The sequence below is a fragment of the Amia ocellicauda genome, chromosome 3 (assembly GCF_036373705.1).
Source record: "Amia ocellicauda isolate fAmiCal2 chromosome 3, fAmiCal2.hap1, whole genome shotgun sequence".
NCBI classification, from domain to species: Eukaryota; Metazoa; Chordata; class Actinopteri; order Amiiformes; family Amiidae; genus Amia; species Amia ocellicauda.
This window is the reverse complement of record NC_089852.1, coordinates 29364974-29383219: the sequence shown is the minus strand read 5'-3', so window position 1 is coordinate 29383219 and position 18246 is coordinate 29364974. Positions and strand designations below refer to the sequence as shown.

At 37.8% G+C, this 18246-nt stretch overlaps 1 protein-coding gene across 1 annotated transcript; it reads right to left on the bottom strand.

The window, feature by feature from the left end:
• Positions 1–11318: 11318 nt before the first annotated feature.
• On the bottom strand, positions 11319–17705 carry neurod2 (neuronal differentiation 2). Its single transcript, XM_066698930.1, has 2 exons — positions 17576–17705; positions 11319–14409 (listed from the first exon to the last, which is right to left on the bottom strand). Exon 2 carries the CDS (start codon positions 14400–14402, stop codon positions 13302–13304), a length of 1101 nt encoding a protein of 366 aa, XP_066555027.1. The 5' UTR covers positions 14403–14409; positions 17576–17705; the 3' UTR covers positions 11319–13301.
• Between the last annotated feature and the right edge of the window lie 541 nt (positions 17706–18246).

Here is an 18246-nt window from a genome sequence, read left to right as displayed (position 1 = left end):
TTCTATACTCTATAGTGCTGGCTATGTTGCTACATCTATGCAGAATGCAAGCTTTGCTTGATATTTTACAAAAACATACACATTATAATGCAATTTTGAGAAAGAGTCTAAGATAAAATAGCCTACCTGATTGAGCTCAAATTGGCGGGGGTGGCATGGGCGGCAGTGGGCATGTGAGGCACAGGGAATTTGGGAGAGCTGTGCTTTTCCAGCTCCAGGGCTTTGGTCATTCTTTTATTAAAATGTGGTCTTTCTTTTGCATCACAGACACTCCATTTGAGCTGCCTGCCTTGTCTGTGCAGAGTAGCAGCATTGTGTGATAATGAACAGATGTTGTGGAATTTCCACTGAATTGCTATTCCATGCCAGCTTTGCCCCTTGGCTGGCATTAGGCATAGCGTACAGTCTGGCACTCTATTCTTGCAGGAGCCTTGTCTCCCCGAGAAACCCGCCTCAGAGAGCTGATATTGCCAGGTCTGTCCGTATTACCTATCAGCCGTAATGGCCAACAATGGCTTGCCCACAGTCTCTGTTTTGCTGATGCAAATTCTGCCATCACTGGCATCGGGAGAAAGGACTGAGAGGACTGTAAACGCAGACTGACAGAATGTAACCTGCCTTTGATTTGAGAAAATGTGCTGCAGCCATGATCTTTGACTTGAAGGCATTGCAATGTACAATGGTTGCATCACCTGCAGAATTCTGTGGAAGCATTTTAGGATCTATAATATTGATGATTAATGCTAATTGCTCAATTTTCTAATGTCATCCATGGAGTTCAAGAATAAGCTGCAATCATCATCAATTATCTATCTATCTGAAATATAATTTGGGGGTTATTTTGACTTTAAAGGCTGTGTATAAAATACAAGTTTGGCTAATAAATTATAGTACATGATCATACTGTGTTGTTCGTGGAGCAGAAAAGAAGCACACAGTGTAAGTATGCCTGACTATAACAGCATGTGTCCATGCAGCAGTCACACCCAGTACTCGACACAGAGCTGAAAGGAGTTTTTCTGCATTACTGTGATATGATCTTGTGTTGTTTCTGTGTTACCTGACAAATTGTTCAGATGGGCTTTGAGAACACTCTGACAAAACATAGAAGAATAAAAATGTCAAAAGATGTTACACTGGATGCTCAGGGTAGTTGAAAGCAGTGTATTTTCAAATGTGTCTATACAGTTGTAAAACACTGTAACCTTTCTGTGTTTTTGTAACTGGACCGACAAATGGAAGGATTTTTTAATTTTGTTTTAAAATTACAAATACTGCTTTCAAAGATACCTTATACAGTTGCTATTTTTTAAAAGCTTTATTTAAGCATTAGGTCAATTAAGAAGACATTTTCAAATTTGTATTAATAGGATAATATTATCAAATCTAAAAATCGTGTACATTCATATTGGGAATATTGGTTTATTATTGTTATAATAAAAAATATTAGTCCTTATAAATAATGTGAGTCTGATTGTAAGACATGAATACTTTTGTGTAAATCTATTATATTGCGATTATTCTTGTTTTTTTTATTTTCTAAATTCAATACACACATATGCTGTTATTAATCTGACATTTGACACTTTCCATGTGTTATACCTTACACATCGCGTTTAGTTCATTGTCACCCGTGTATTTAACACTTATTTTTCAAAAATGGACCCTTCTGTCTTAATGATACAGCAACAGTTTTTACAGCACCCCACCCCCTAAATTTCACAGCTCCGCGGATCTCTGTATTTAGGCTTAAACGGTGTGACTCGGCATCGCACGCAAAACTGCGGCATTTTGGGAGTTGCACTCAGCTCCGGCTCACGATTAATTTCAGAGGCGCTTTATACATCTTTGAGTGTGCGATATCACTTCACAGTTAGGTCGACCATTACCCAGTTATCATATGAAACAGTTATCGTTGAATCAGTAGCAGAATGACACACAATGAAATCCGAGACATGGCTTTGTCAGTCCTCTCAGTCCTTTCAGTTCTCCCGTCATGCCATCACCGCCTTCATAAGATGGTTAGCTTATATGTATTTAGGACTAGACAATATCAAACCTTTGACACGCCCGCGTATCGCAATGATCAAGTTTTACCCTATTGCGCTTTAACTAATAAATACTCCTAACAATAATTGATACCTTGCAATCGTACTTTGCATTCGCGGGTAGGTAAAAGTTTTGTTTTTGTCTAGCCCTATATAGTATAGGCAACTTTACTTGAGTTTAACAGCAGTTAGTTGAATTGATTGTGGTGACATTTTATTAATCGCACTCTTCCACCAAGTGTTACCTTGTACAAGTGGAGTCGTTTAATTTTAAATACACTGTAAAAACGAGTGGGCTATTTAATTTAAACACTGAGATATACTCATCGCTTCCAAATTTCTGTTACCGATATTTTATTTTAACAGAACTTTGATATATACATGAGAGAAAAGAAGACGATTAATTTATTTAATTGCGTTACCCTTTCAATTCAGTGGCCTTTTTACTGCACGGAGAATTTGACTATAACAACACCACAGCGGACGGAAAGAATTTGAACGGTCAACGCCAGAAGTAACAGATCCCAAATGTCGTGCAGTCGCTCCTGCAAATAATACATATAGATTATAATAAAAGAATCACTTGCAATGTTTATGAAAAATAACTAGAATAATGTTCATATCTGGTTCGTAATAACAATGAACAACTCTTAATCCATAATAATAATAATATAACGCATTTGTTAAAAAACAACTCATAATTTATTTTCCTTTACATATTACTGAGCATGAATAAGGACAAATCTTTTTTGTTTATTTTACTATTGGAATATTTACAGATACACAACCACTATGCTGGGATATTTAAAAAGCACACAGGATCCTACACATGCCGTGTTAACAACAGCACAAAATGTACAGTACAATATACTGAAATATATTAACACACAATACCAAAATTCGAATTATAAAACTATACATACATACATATATTATGTAGTAATAGGTTTAACATCCCAACTTACTTTATTCTCCAAGTAAAACTTTTTATTAATTGTTGCGAATTTGTGTGGATTCTATGACGACTTTGAATAATGCCCCCCACCCCACCCCACCCCACCCCCCACTCCCGACCCCAACATAAACAATCACACAGATAGAGAAATACATATTCAATTCAATTCAAACCTTTATTTAACCAGGTAAGGACACTGACAGTAAGTTTTCATGTATATATATTTTTATAAGCGTTAATTACGTGTTCATTCCAGTTTAATTGATCTTATCGACTATAAATATACATATATTAAAAACTGATCACACTAAGCTTTCCAATGTTGCTTCATTTGCTTACTTTGACTCCAAGTCAAAGACAAGAACCAAAGTCGTCTTCACTGCGACGGGTATGGCACTGGCTCGGCGCTGTGATCTTGTTGGTCACCTGTGGCGTTTCCAGCGCGGATCAGAGGAGCGCACAGGAACTGTCCTCGGTGCTGAAGCAGCGATTCTCCGAAGCGCCCTGCGCTCTACAGCATCATTCGATCACAGAGGTCAGCGTGTTACTTCATACATTCCTCCCTCTATCTTCCTCACTCCCTCTTTCGCATACATGTGTACATGTGTATGTGTATGAAAGTTTATGGAACGTCAAACAGTTTTATTTTCAGCTTTTCGCTGTAGATTATTATTATAGTTTTTATTATTATTACGGTTGTGTTTATTTCAGATCAATGTATGCATATATAATTATTTCCATCATCTTACATCACTGTACCTCAATAATGATGAGATGACTATAATTCAGTCACACACAAGCGCACGTCCGCACAATAGCAGTTTTAAGTACTGCTAGTGCGCACAACTTCTAGCCCTTTAAATCTCTGGGATAATGAACAGATGCCGCTGAATTAGGAAAGAAATACAGGCTCCTCCCAGCAGCGCCACTTTGGCTCGGCGAGCTGGCACATGGTGCAGCTGGCACCGGAGTCTTTGCTCCAGAGCCTGTATTTACTGGTGCAGAGACATTAAGCAACTTGGCACAGATCGCCACCCGGAGCTGCCAACTTCCGCCTCTGGAAACCGCGCACCTCACTCTGGACGGGGGAATATTTTGATAGATGCGCCTTCCCCTTCTCCCCGGCTCCCTCCCACCGCCTGCCTTCATCTCGCCGCGGCTCAAAGTTTTGCTGATTCGGTTGGAAGTTTAGGGAGTGCATTATCGCGGAGATTACCCTTTAATGGCTGCGCTAGCTGCCATTTTGTTGAAATCACGTTTTTTTTTCCCCCATGTCCCAGAAAACTCAGATATAAACAGATCGCATTAGTGTCACTGTGCCCGGCGTCTGTCGCTGTTGAAATGGGCTACAGCGTTCAGACCATCTCCTGTCACATACAACTGCAAAACTTGCATGACGGCCCCCGGGCTACTGGGGCAAGGTTGTTTACCCAGCAACCCAGCAATATGACACTCGCGAGAATTATGACCTTATTTACACTTAATCCAGGGTGTGTGTGTGTGGAAGGTCAAACAGTAGGCTAGTTTTTTGTTTGTTTTTTAACAGTTTTTCACTCTAGTTTATTATTATTATACCTTTTGTGTTAATTTGAAATAAATTGTATAGATATTTAATTAGTTACATACATAAACACTCTCACACACATATATTACATTGTAGATTACATTATTTCAGAGCCCAGGCATCAACAAAAAGTTTGCTTTTGAAAAGTGATTTTTGGAAAGAGAACAAACATTATTGTAAAATGGTTTTAATTAAAAAAAAACACTGCAACATTAAACATGTAACGTATATATTTCAGTGTTTCACCCTTATTATTTCTGAAATCTAAGAAATAAAATACAATACAATGATTAGCATATTGTATTTTCTGTCAAACGCACGTAGACCAACAGTAATCTGTCATAAAGGGTAACTGGATGTTATGAAGAAGACCAAAATCGTATGCGTAGAGAAGAAAGTATTATATTCCATTTTAATAATATAAGAGTAATATGATCGACATGCCAACTTTAATTCTTGTTTTTAACACACTTGTATTTAATTAACGTAAAAACTACTATTTTAATACAAGATGACCAGTCTGAATCAAACGGAATATAAATACAATATGAATACAAAGGGCCAAGTGTTCCTGCGGCATATCCTGACTAATCGTGAGGCCATGGCTCAAATCTATTGGCAGCATATTTTAGGGAGTTGATAACATTGATTTCAGGTCTGACCCAATGACTTTTGTTTAATTAAGGGAATACCCAGCTTCATATATATATATATATATATATATATATATATATATATATAATGGCACGATAGATTAAATTGAACATTGCTGCCCTTTTCCAGATTATTTTAGTTTAAAACTTTGAATTCACACATTTTAATAGTTCGAAACGAACCCTATACATGTAGGCTATATATTGTAGGCTATGTTTATGCTTTTTGTTTATATGTATTATTACATTTACCGGTGATTTGTGATTTCTTCTCGCCGCTGAGGCAGTGGACTGGGGGATGAATCTGGGCTGTTGCCTCAGCTCCTCGCTGGCCCTGGACAGGGAGCCTCTCGACGCTCGTCCCCGCTTTCTGTAGCGCAGCCCCCCATCCGCGCCGCAGCACTGTGTTAAAAGCACCCTGGACACTTTGCCCAACATATGGGTCTGGGGGAATCGCTCCAAAACCCGGGGTGGGCGGCAGCGGTTATCTGAGCTCTAGGGACAAGAAGAGCCACGCTGTTCCACAGACACAGTGCGTCCACAGACTGTAATAACACAGACTGCGCTAAACAAACATGGACAACACGCACATAAAACTATATATTCACACACACACACACACACACACACACACACACACACACATATATATATATATATATATATATATATATATATATATATATATATACACACACACATACATACACACTCTTAGAACAAACGTGTGGTTTAACACATTCGTTTTTGTATATACACTGTTGTATGTAACACTAACGGTGTAAAAAAATACACAAAATGTGTTTTATGCAAGACTGTATGTATGTATGTATATATGTATGCATGTATGCATGTTATTGTCGAACACCTGTTTCTGATATTAATTACTCTATAATATGTATTACTGTGTAAGATAACAGTTTATGGCTCACACAAGACGCATATACACATATGTGTGTGTGAACAGTTGTAGTTGAAAGTATTTAAACCCTTTAATTCAAACAATGTTATTGGGTAATTTACTTTAAGTGTTATTTTAATTATTCATTAAACTATGTAATTTGTTCAGTTATATTTGTCCAGACGTTTTGTGAACACTGCTTCAGTTTGTACATTCATTTCAAGTAAAGTTTGTGAATATATTCGACAGCTGTAAACAAACCTGTATCCTGTTTCCAAACTGATATTATTATTAATACAATATGCTATATATGGAGACTTTTTTAAAATAAATCTAAATAATGTATGTTTTATTTTATGTTTTAAATAACATTTGTAAATATTTTTGTACGGAATTAATTTAAAACAATTAATTATTATTGTTTTACATTTTTCAATATCCAACAAATTATTGATAATAGTGTTCCTACGATACACATAAATAAATACATGCATAAATAAGAAACATGCGGTATGTCAATAATAATAATAATTATTAGTAGTATTGTTATTATTACTTTATTAATACCATTTGCTAATAATAATAATATTACAAAATAACTGTAGACTTTTTTCTTCTTGTTTTCCCCGTCTGTTTGAAGTCGCTTTTCCTATGTCTTAACAATTGACTTGGGTGTTAAATAATGTGTTAATTTTAACAGTACCTTTGCATTGTTAATTGTATAACACGAGGTGTGTGTTATCCCTGATCAGCACATTTTGTGTTAATTTCAGAACAACTTACTATATATTTAAAATGAACCTCATTAGTTGATACTGTCCCTAATACTTTACTGGGGTTTGGAGACAAGGACGTGATGCGCGCTGAAGAATTTGGACTAACACCCGAGACTTCAGTCTCCCGAGACAAAGTTTATCATAATGCTATTTGAAACGTATTGCTGCAATATTTTACAGGCGGGAAACTGGAGCCTAAAATAATTCGTCTTACCTTCAGTATTTCAGAATCTTGTTATTTACATAATATGCATTATTATTATTATTATTATTATTATTATTATTATTATTATTATTATTATTATTATACATTGAAAAATATATCACTGAAAGATATTTTCATTGGCTATTTTTGGCTTTGAGCAACTGAAAAAATATATATATAATCGTCTTTAAAATTGGTGGTGATCATGCAATAGATAGTGCACACCAGGTTTTGGATATCCAATCGTCAACTTAATGTTACTCACTGTTAGTACAGGCTGATAGTTTCATCCATATTAGCATAATCTGAAGTCTCATATTTCGTAAATTGCAACAATATTCGTTTGTCTGTCTATATATATGTATCTATGTATCTATGTATCTATGTATGTATGCATGTATCTAGCCATCTATTTTTCCATGTCTGTCTATTTCTTTGGATATTATAAAAAGCTTGACCATGTTATTATAATTGTATATTCGAATATTCATCGTGAAACAGCTAGATCTCTTATCAGTTTATTTCTTAATTGTATACGTTTTCCACTTAATACTTTAACACGAAATAACGAGCATTGCATGGAATTTGAAATTAAACAAGTTTAATAGACTTATTTTTCTTTAAAACAATATCCAGAATTCAGAAGCACAGTGTTTAGACCCAATCGTGACAGAACGTTCATTTTTATTTTTTAATAAAGGAATAAATATAGAAAGTAAAAAACATGAATACTTAATCAACGAATTGCATTCACCACAATCAAACATGGCACAAAATACTTTAAAAATGTAGAATTATACTTTTGTTACCACTTATGGAAAAGAAACATATAAAATATAAAATATGGACCAGTACCCTCACGGAACAAAGAATGGTAGGTGAAAACCTTTTCATTATTAAAACCCGAGTTTTGTAGAACACCGTAAGCAATCACTGGGAAAACTTTGGGGCAAATATTGCACATTATTATTATTATTATTATTATTATTATTATTATTATTATTATTATTATTATTATTATTGTTATTATTATTATTAGTAGTAGTAGTAGTAGTAGTAGTAGTAGTAGTAGTAGTAGCAAATTGCGGCGTAGTAGTAACAGGCCTAGTATTAGTATATTCTTTTTTAAATAATATTTTAATTCAATAGTCTATGTTTATTGACATCTGTATATGTATTTATTTAGTAATGTGTGTATCACTTAGATGTGAGTTGTTCATTTCTCACCTTTATGACCCCCGCCCACCTACTTCCCAACTGGTCTGAAAAGCATGTGTTCCCTGCTTGACCTTGGGGCGGATTAAATCACAATTTCGACACACAAACATTTACGTTTTATCATTTTTGTGTTCGTGGTATCGGTTACATTTACGGCTCAAAGAAAGAAGCATTTTACTGAAAGTCAAGCCGGCATTAAATAGTTGTGTCATTTACTATTAACAGGTGAGTCGAAGTTTTTTGGTCAGAATAAATAAAAACTATGACTGCACCGGAAATAGCAAAATAACATATTTGTACTCCATAGTCGCCTACATTTCAAAATAGAGGTTTGACTTACAGAAACTCACACCGCTACCGAGTAGTTTTGTAGTACTGTACTCTATTAGCGGGTGGGACAAAGTATTGATGTAATCCCAAGCTTTGTCTCAATAGCGAGTAAGACACCGGGACAGGGCAGGACACCCCGGGCTCTAAAGCGTCATTTACACGAGATTGCTCGCTAAATTTATTCTCTGACTCGCTTTCTTTTTACAGGTAAACAACAGATAAAGTAATAAATATGCGCCCTTTTGTTCAGCTAATCACAAAACTCATTTAACTTGTTTGGGAATATAATTATATTAACATCATCAAATTTTCATCATCATCATTTTCCTGATTATTATTATTATTATTATTATTATTATTATTATTATTATTATTATTATTATTATTATTATTATTATATGTTCTATAAACACTTTTCTAAAACTCGTAGTGGAGAACCGAAGTTCCGTAATTGGGGTAAACTACGCTTCACATCGTCGCATTATTGATCGCACACACCATACATATTCTATTATGAATAAAAATGGGATAGTGTGCAACTTTTAAAATTCGTAGTTCGCAGGCAAGTCAAAGTTTCTAGGCTCAAGTTTTGTTTCTTATATTCACCAGCTCTTGTATTGACTAAGTAGCTATGTTTCTTGACGGTCCTTGCAGTGCCCCCAGTTTAACAGCGAACCTCCCAAATTTAACTAGCGAAATCAATAAATAAATAAACGAATAAATAAATAAATAAATACATACATACATAAATAGTGTCAACAAATGGATCTTGAACAATGTTATTACCTCCCTGTTTCTTGTTTCTGAAACTGTAACCATGCGATTCATTACGACCCTTCTGTTGTGAGTTTTGAAATTCATATTTTTTTCTCCTTCCCCCCTACAATGGGAAGGATCACTTATGTATGGTTTATTTTTAGTAGCTCAAAATGTACACCAACCGACTATAAATAGCGAGCATTATACTGTCCTTGAATCGTTTTCCAAAACCAATATACTGTATTTACAACGTCCTGAATTCCCAATATAGCAAATTATTGGTTTGCTTCCAATCCATTTGATGAAGCAGAGAATGCAATGGCATGTGTAGCACACCCGATAGGGAGTCAACAGCTGGGCAGGAAGGGCGTCTCAACACCTGGACAGAGCAGGCGCAGTGGAGTGGGTTTTCTTAGTCAAACGACGTAACGCTGCCATTGGAGTTCTTCGGCGTTTCCCAGAATCGTTCAAGGTTAAAGTAAAATGAAAATGGCCTTGCTCTTTAGAAATATACACATTCCAGATTTCCCTTCCTAACACAAACAGTATACTTGATCATGTAGGTTACTTGGTCAACATGAAGCAATTTTCAATTCAAATGTTTTAGGATTCCCCGGGGGTGAAATAATTCCCAGACAGAAGACAGAGGCGACACAGAGGCTTCAAACTCGCGTCGATCGGTTTCTGCGACACCGTTTCGTTCTCGTCAGCAACCACAGTTGGTTCCTCACTTCTACACGTCATTCCGCTTCTCGACCAGAAAAAGTCAGTACACATATAGTTGGAAATTAAGTCTCTTTCCTATAGGAATGCATTAGTTGGTTCACATCCGTTTGCGATGAGATTTCCTTTGCAAAGTGACATTTGAGATTCCGCTCCTCTTTCTCCAGCGCTGATGTTTTCTGCAGCGAGCACTGAACATTGTGTTGTCCTGCTGTACAGACCTCTTCGTGGTCCAGTCTATTCCCATTGCAACGCTTTTCATACCGTAACCCAATATTTTACACGTAGAAACATAAAGCCTTGTCCAGATCCAACAGTTTACATACGAAATGATATATATATACACACACACACAAATAATTGTAATAATGGTAATGATAATAACATAATAAGATGCATTTTTTTCTCTAATCAAAGTAGTCCTATTGAACAGACTAGATACATGACTTGTGCAGAGGCAAGTTACTAATTGTTGAAACCCAGGGGGAGATGTTCAATGTATTATTTAAGACTTAATACTATTTCACTGGTCATTTGTTCTATTTTTCATATACAGCTCTGGAAACAATTAAGAGACTCCAAGTTCAGAAATCAATGTTAAGTGGTCTCTTATTTTTTTTCAGAGCTGTATATATATATATATATATATATATATATATATATATATATATATATATATACAGCTCTGAAAAAAATTATATATATATATATATATATATGGAACATTGAATAAATAAGAAAACGTGTATTATCTCGAAATAAAACCCCTCTTAATCATATGCCTTCATTGCGGAAATACGGAATATCAGAATGGACTAGTGGGTTACATAAAAACACATTAAAAACAACACTATGTTCAAACTAGGATAACACATTTTAATTAAAAATCTTCATTGTGTTGTCCATGTTTAAACATATGCATGGCTATTTTCTGCTTTTGGGTTGTTATCGTTATTATTATTGTTGTTGTTATTTTTATTGTTAATAATAATAATGTTAATTGATTTGTTGGTTTATTGGATTGAGCCTGGGCACATGACATAGACAATGAAAAAGGAAATAAAAAGGATTCATTACTTTCATTACCAGAACTGTATGTACCTATGTATTTTCATACAAAATTGGAACACCTTGAAAAAGGTGTATAATAATAATAATAATAATAATAATAATAATAATAATAATAATAATAATAATAATAATAATAAGCAAGTTATGGGCAGGGCACTTTTACAGGCACTACACTTGCAAGCGCGTTCCCCCAGTTTATTTTATTTTTATTTTTTACTATGAACGTCATAATGTTCTTATTCTTGTTCTTGTGCTTGTTCTTGGTCGTGTGATGTATAGGCTACGTATAAACACAAGGATTGTCTTGTTGGTCGCACCATTTTCAGATTCTAGCTTCTACTGTAAGAATTTGATTTGATTGTTATTAAGATTTGTTCTGCATTTGTACAGTATAGGATGTTTTTATGTTCTTGCCCTCTGATGTTTGTGCTTGTATGTGAACACTGCAAGGATATGCACGGTTACATTAAAACACACTTAAAATATCCATAGTAAGTGTATACGTGGCATTAGTATTAGTGGTAGCAGTAATGATAATAATAATTAAATAATTATATATCCTAATTTTTTTTATTTTCTCTTCTTCTGAATTGCCCTCATTTTGAAGATTAAGGTGTACCCTCACACCCTGTTTCTAATCTTGGGTATGGGCTGTGTGGATCACAGTGGGGCAGTGTGTGAATCTGAACAGTTTCCAGGGCATTTTATCATTTGTAAAAATTAACTCCATCGTCAGAATGGAGCTTATAAAAGAGGGTTATTGCACTGTTTGTACATGTAATGTTTGCTGTTTTCAAACTATAGACACAGGGAGCAGCCTTCTTGGCCTAATCGAAATAGTCAAGAATTGAAGTTAACTTTTTTTTTCATAATTATTTAATAATAGTGCTCACCCTTTGCACAGTGCACAAACTGGCAACAAGAACCCCCTGCCAATGAAGCATATGTAATGTTTTGCATATTAATTCAAATAATTATGATTGAATAATAAGAACTTTTATTTATCCTGGTTTGATATATAAAAACAAATATGATTTTGTTATTAGTGATTTTAATAGTGTCCAATATGGTTTGAAGACTGGCGGTATGTTTGTGAGAGTTTTTATTTTACTGAACCACTGACTGAAGTCTGGCCTATGTTTTAAAGGTACGAACGGAAGTTTCAATTAGGCTATAGACAGCCAGGAATCATGACTTATGTAAGAAACCGCATGGATAAGATCTGGAACACAACTTCCCTTATCAACAATTTTCAATAGTATTTTCATCACAGCTAATTCATGCCTTGCATATTTAGATTGATAACAAGTCACGAATCAGATTTTATTTAATGTAGCAGTACACACACACACACACACACACACACACGTTTACGGTGTTGGACGTAGAAAACTAAAACGTAAAATATCCGAATGTCTGTAATTTTTAAATGTGTTCACCATCTCTTTTTGCAAAATAACCAAATTCATAATCTGCCATTGAAATGGAGGGCTTGGTCCGTAACTGGGATTTTGTTCATTAAAAAGGTTTAACGTTAGGCCTACAACTTGTCTTGCATAGATTTATTAAATTATTATTTCCTTATTGCTTTTAATGTAGTCTAGGCGATCCTACAAACAATGTACTCTCCCCAATATGTAAAATACTCCAATCCACGTCGCCGACCTTACTGGTCTTCTAAACCGCTGTAATTTGGGTGCGTTTTCTTTACTTTCTTTAACCATCACTCTATTAAGCATAATGCTAGAAGTTATTAAGTAGTATAAATGTAATAACCTCTTTTTAAAAAATATATTTAAGTAAATATTTTTTAAAATATTTTATTGTATGTATATATGGCAGCATTTAATCCAATACTGTAAAGTTGTTCACACCTCCACATTGTACAGGTCAAGTCGGGATTCTACCATGAAAAATAATGAAAGAAAAACTGATGACGTGAGAGTCTGTTCTCCCTCTCTCTTTCCGTGTTCAGTGGGTATAGGCGTGAAGGGGAGGGGTGTCTTTGAAAAGAGTACAGTTAGATACTGTTCACCAGTTCAGTGGATCGTGGTGGTGTGAAGTCGGAAAGGACAAGTGGGGAGGGGGGTGTAGCTGCTCAGTTGTGGAAAAACGCGTTGAGCTCCTCGTACATGGGCGCCCTGTCGTGGTGCAGGTGCATGTCGTGGTAAGGCAGCACGTTGTCGGAGTGCACGGCGCCGCGGCCGCTGGACGAGCCGAACACCAGGCTGTGCGCCGCGGGCCGGGAGCTGGGCAGCGCCGAGTAGTGCATAGAGTAGTGGTAGCTTTTCTCCGCGTCGGGCGAGGCGGCAGAGTCCTGTTGCTTCAGGGAGAAATTGCCGTTGATGCACAGCGGCGGGCTTAGTGGACCCTCGTACTCCGAGCTGTTGTACTCTGGGGAGGCGTTCCCGGTGTAGAGAGACTCGTAGGTGGAGCAGTACGCATGGGTCCTTAGAGGGTGCGAGTTAGGCATGGAGCCGGATTGGCACTGGGGACTGGAGAGCCGGGAGCACTGATAGGGGTAGGGATGCATGGAGAAGGACGAGTTGGGACCGTGGAACCGACCTCCCTCCTGGCACTGCTCGGTTAAGAAGTTCCTGGAGTTGAGCTGCAGACAACCAGCCACCAGGTTGGTGGTGGGCTGGGAGAGGCCTTTGCATAAAGTCTGCACGTAGGAGACAAGATCTGGCCTTTTCCCCGAGCGCAGGATCTCGGACAGGGCCCAAATGTAGTTTTTAGCCAGCCGCAGTGTCTCTATTTTGGATAGTTTTTGCGTTTTGGAGTAACAGGGCACCACTTTGCGCAGGTTGTCCAGAGCCGAGTTGAGGTCGTGCATGCGTGTGCGCTCCCTGGCGTTGGCCTTCTGTCTGCGCATCTTGGAGCGCTCTATGCGCGCCTGCGTCATCTTGCGCTTCTTCGGGCCCCGTTTTTTTGGCCTTTCTCCCTCAGTCTCCTCACCCCCGTCCTCCTCTTCACCATCATCATCCTCCTCGTCCTCGCCAGCTATTTCCGATTGGGCCCTGCTGCTGTCGCCTCTGAGGTCCCCGTCATCCAGATCATCGTCATCTTGCAGGCCGCAGCCGTGCTCCTGGTCGTCGTCCTTGGCCTTGGAGTCCTCGCTCTCGCTGTCATCCGCCCAGCCCGAGTACTTCTGCACCTCGGGCAGCAGGGAGGGGTCGCTGAACAGCCTCGTCAACATGGCAGCACTGTGATGGGGACCGCAAAGCAACAAGACATCTTTAATATCCCAGCGTACATAGACACTGCTCACAAACATTGTAATATCAGCTAATAACAAAGGCAACGAATAATAATGATGAAGAAAGGTCTTTAATTAAAACCAGTGTCTAACTATATATTTACAAATATCCTTCTCAAAATGGTCGGGCTGTTCTTTCATTTGTAACGTGGTAATATCCCATTGTGAAACACATGAATAAGTAAGTAAGGCCATGCAAGTGCTCTTCACATCACTGATGCTTTTGAAACCATAATAATTAGAAAACAATAGAATAGCATTTTTTTTCACCCGACTTATTTATTCCTAAGGATGTTTAGTGATTCATAATAATAATAAAACATTTGATCGCAGAATACTTAGTTTAAACCCGCAGTTTGAAAATACAGGACTAATCTGGGGCACGTCCATTACAGTAAAATTAAATAATAATAATAATAATAATAATAATAATAATAATAATAATAATAATAATAATAATAATAATAAAAACTATGCCGATTGCTAAAATAAATTAATCCAATCCAAGAGTGTTCACAATTTTATACGAGGCAACATTTCGTCAGATTTCGACAGGCGGCCTCCTTTATCTGGTAGCTTAATACCCTTCTGCTGTCCGCACGCCTGCCCGTCCCCTCCTGGCGGGGCTGAGCAGTGCGGTCCCGCGGGGCTGTGGAGAGGGGTGCCCCGTGTCCCTCCCCCGGCCTGGCTGCATTCCAGCACAGCTCACCGAGACGTCTGCCATCCCCCATCCCTCCCTCTCAGAGCAATAACCCCCACCGACACCCCAACCATTAATACAGCCTCCTCATTCTCATTAACCCTTGCGGATTTCCCCCTTTTCTCTTAAAAGCTGAACGCCACTCTTTTAAATGCTCCAGTCATAATAATACTAGACATGACTGCAGCTTCTACTGCTCCTGCTCAGCTCCAGTAAAAGCAGTCCCGTTGACAGTGAAAATCAGTTTATATTTTTCCTGTATTCTACTTTTATACAGCTGACCCGCCGTACAGAAGCGTCTGTCGTCTGTGAGTTTGTGAGGGGCTTGGATGCATTTCACATCTCACAGCCACCAATGGAAATGAAGTACGAAAATAAGATTGGGAGACGTGAAGTGTTAACAGGGTGGACAGCTGGGCCGCCTTACGGTCTGTATTCAGTGAATCTGTTAAGGGAAAACGAGGGGCTCCAGAATTTTTCTCTCCATTTATTTCCAGTATTTTAGTTATTTCTTCAATGGTTAGTGTGGCCGTCTCTTGTGACGTTTTTATGTTTTCTTGTACCCTTGGGGATTGCTTGACCATTTGCATAGTTGCCAAATAGGACTGGTTATAGTCAGAACGGAACATACAATCCTATCAATATTCGTGCGCCTACATCGACGAAATAAGTTGTTTGTTTTCTTCAATAAAAATAGACACAAATGTCCCGTATAGCTTTTGCTGCCATAGCTACAATGTATTCATTCAGATAATACACCGATTCCGTTTTACATTCACCTCATCATAATACATGCTCAACTTCTTAGAGACTTGAAATAAAAAGTACACTGTCTTAGTTACTGATATTCATTGACACAAAATGGATGAGAAGCGACTGACCCATTCGAACCCTGTCTCGTCTTAAATGTAACACAAAACTTTGCCGTTCTTAACACTGCAAAACCAAATTGTATCTATTTAATAACATTATCTGAACTCATATTTCTAGTAGACTGAGGAAAATAATATATCGACTGTTGCAAATGCAAGATAAAAAATGTTTTTTAAATTTGGATATTTAACATTAATGCGTTGAAAACTTGGTTTCGGTCAACTTGCGAGAATCATACTACAGTTGCACTCGCAAAGATTTTTATTTGAAAGAGTGCGACACTGGTGTAAGAATCGTTTGCTTAGTCTACAAAAAGCTATGATGGTTATTTTAAAATTAAACCTTTACATACTGACTTGAAAAGGATGCTGGCAGGACACGTTGTTTGTAAGAACAATTTAATCATTCAGTGTGGTAAAGAATAGAGGAATAGAATGACTCGGGGACATGCCAGGGGCAAAATCCAGTTTTTAAATTCAAAACACAAGAGATTAACAAAAAGTTTTAATTAGCAGAACACTTATTTCACATTAAAACGATTTCACACGTTCCGCAATAAGCTCGGCTTGGCAAAATGCATACACGCACTAGTAACCCTGCTATAAAACAGAAAATTGAAAATATGCTTTTTGATCGTCTGTTTTTATAGATCATTAAATGTATATACAGATTTTTGTATTTTTTTTTACAAAATAAAATAAGCAAAAATAAGTCACAACTGAAGTAGAGGGTGACTGGAGTAGGGGTTGTGAATAGGGGCATACTTTCGTTAAATATTACAAAAATAAAAAATAAAAAAATAAGACTGTGAACATAAACCCCCCACCTCCCCCCAACCCTGACTACATTTAAAACACTGGTGATAAATACACACGGTTGCTTGCATACTACGGTGCTTCCCCGAATATTGTTGAAGTCCCCTGAGTGAAGTGTAGATGCTGATAAAAATATCAATACATCTTCTTCCTCAATCAGAGCCGAAAAACGCGGATGAATTAGTGTCGGTGAAGTGAGAAACGCCTCTGTATGTCTGCGCACCCATAGGGTTGCCGAACACGGCTAAAGATCGCGGCTATTCCCTTAAATCAAATATCGAATATCGAAGATCCCGTAGATGTCACATTAAACACATTGAATACCCCATACACAAAATACCAGAGCTTCGTGCTCTTTTCAATATTTATTTCCGAGAGAGCTCGGTGCTGCCTGTATCCGCCCGGTAGAAACAGCAGCAGTTCCCCTGAAATCAAGTAGCAATCTCTGCCCATGAAGACAGCGCGGACGTACAGACAGCGGATGCCCCCCTATTCAAACTTAAAAGACGAAGCCGAAATAATATAAGCAAAGCGGCGTGAAAAGGAGATTACACTAAAAGGTAAAATAAACCGTTGAATACATCACTACATGGAGACATAATGCGTTTGATAGTCAGGGCTTTATCGCATGTCTGTGTTAAAATGAGCCCAGTATTACCTATGCATTATTTATTTGTCGATCAATTGGTTTATTCGTTCGTTTATTTAATTTGTACTCAACTTACCTCCACGGGAGCTCTGTAGGGTGATGTGCGTCTATTTACATCATCTTCTGGGACCACAAGCGAGGCTCCTATAGGTGCGGCTGCCTAGTTCGGAGTGTTACCCGAGTGCGCGGAGACAGTGTGGCATCGCTACCAGGCAGGGTTACATACCAGCTATGATGCCAGGCCATATGGTTGGCACGTCACTGGCAAGAGCCATCACATGAGAGCCGGTGATTGACATGCGCCTGCATTCGGAGAGATTGCCTTCCCTCGGGAAGAAGGACTCGCCATCTGTCACTCTCCACTCGGGCTCACACATCCAGAAAGAGAGAGAGAGAGAGAGAGAGAGAGAGAGAGAGAGAGAGAGAGAGAGAGAGAGAGAGAGAGTTTCCTCGATGGAATTGCCGAACCGGTTCTCAGAACCAGACCGGGGCAGGGTAATGAAACCGGGGGGAAAGAGATAGGGAGATATCGAAGGAAGGAGTCAAGGAAAGACAGAGAAACGGAGGAGAGAGAGATATAAGAGAACTCAGGCGAGAAGGGGTGGAATATATGTTTTGAACTGAAGAATAGATAAAAGCCGAGCATGTAAATAAACCCGCACTAAAGAAACAAAGAAAAAACAGCAGAGATAAGGATTCGAAGAGGAGAGCATAACATTTAAGAAATAAAGGAGAAGAAAAGGTGAA

Bases quoted from the DNA above. Each gene is read 5' to 3' on its own strand.
- neurod2 (XM_066698930.1), bottom strand. From the start codon at position 14,402: ATGTTGACGAGGCTGTTCAGCGACCCCTCCCTGCTGCCCGAGGTGCAG.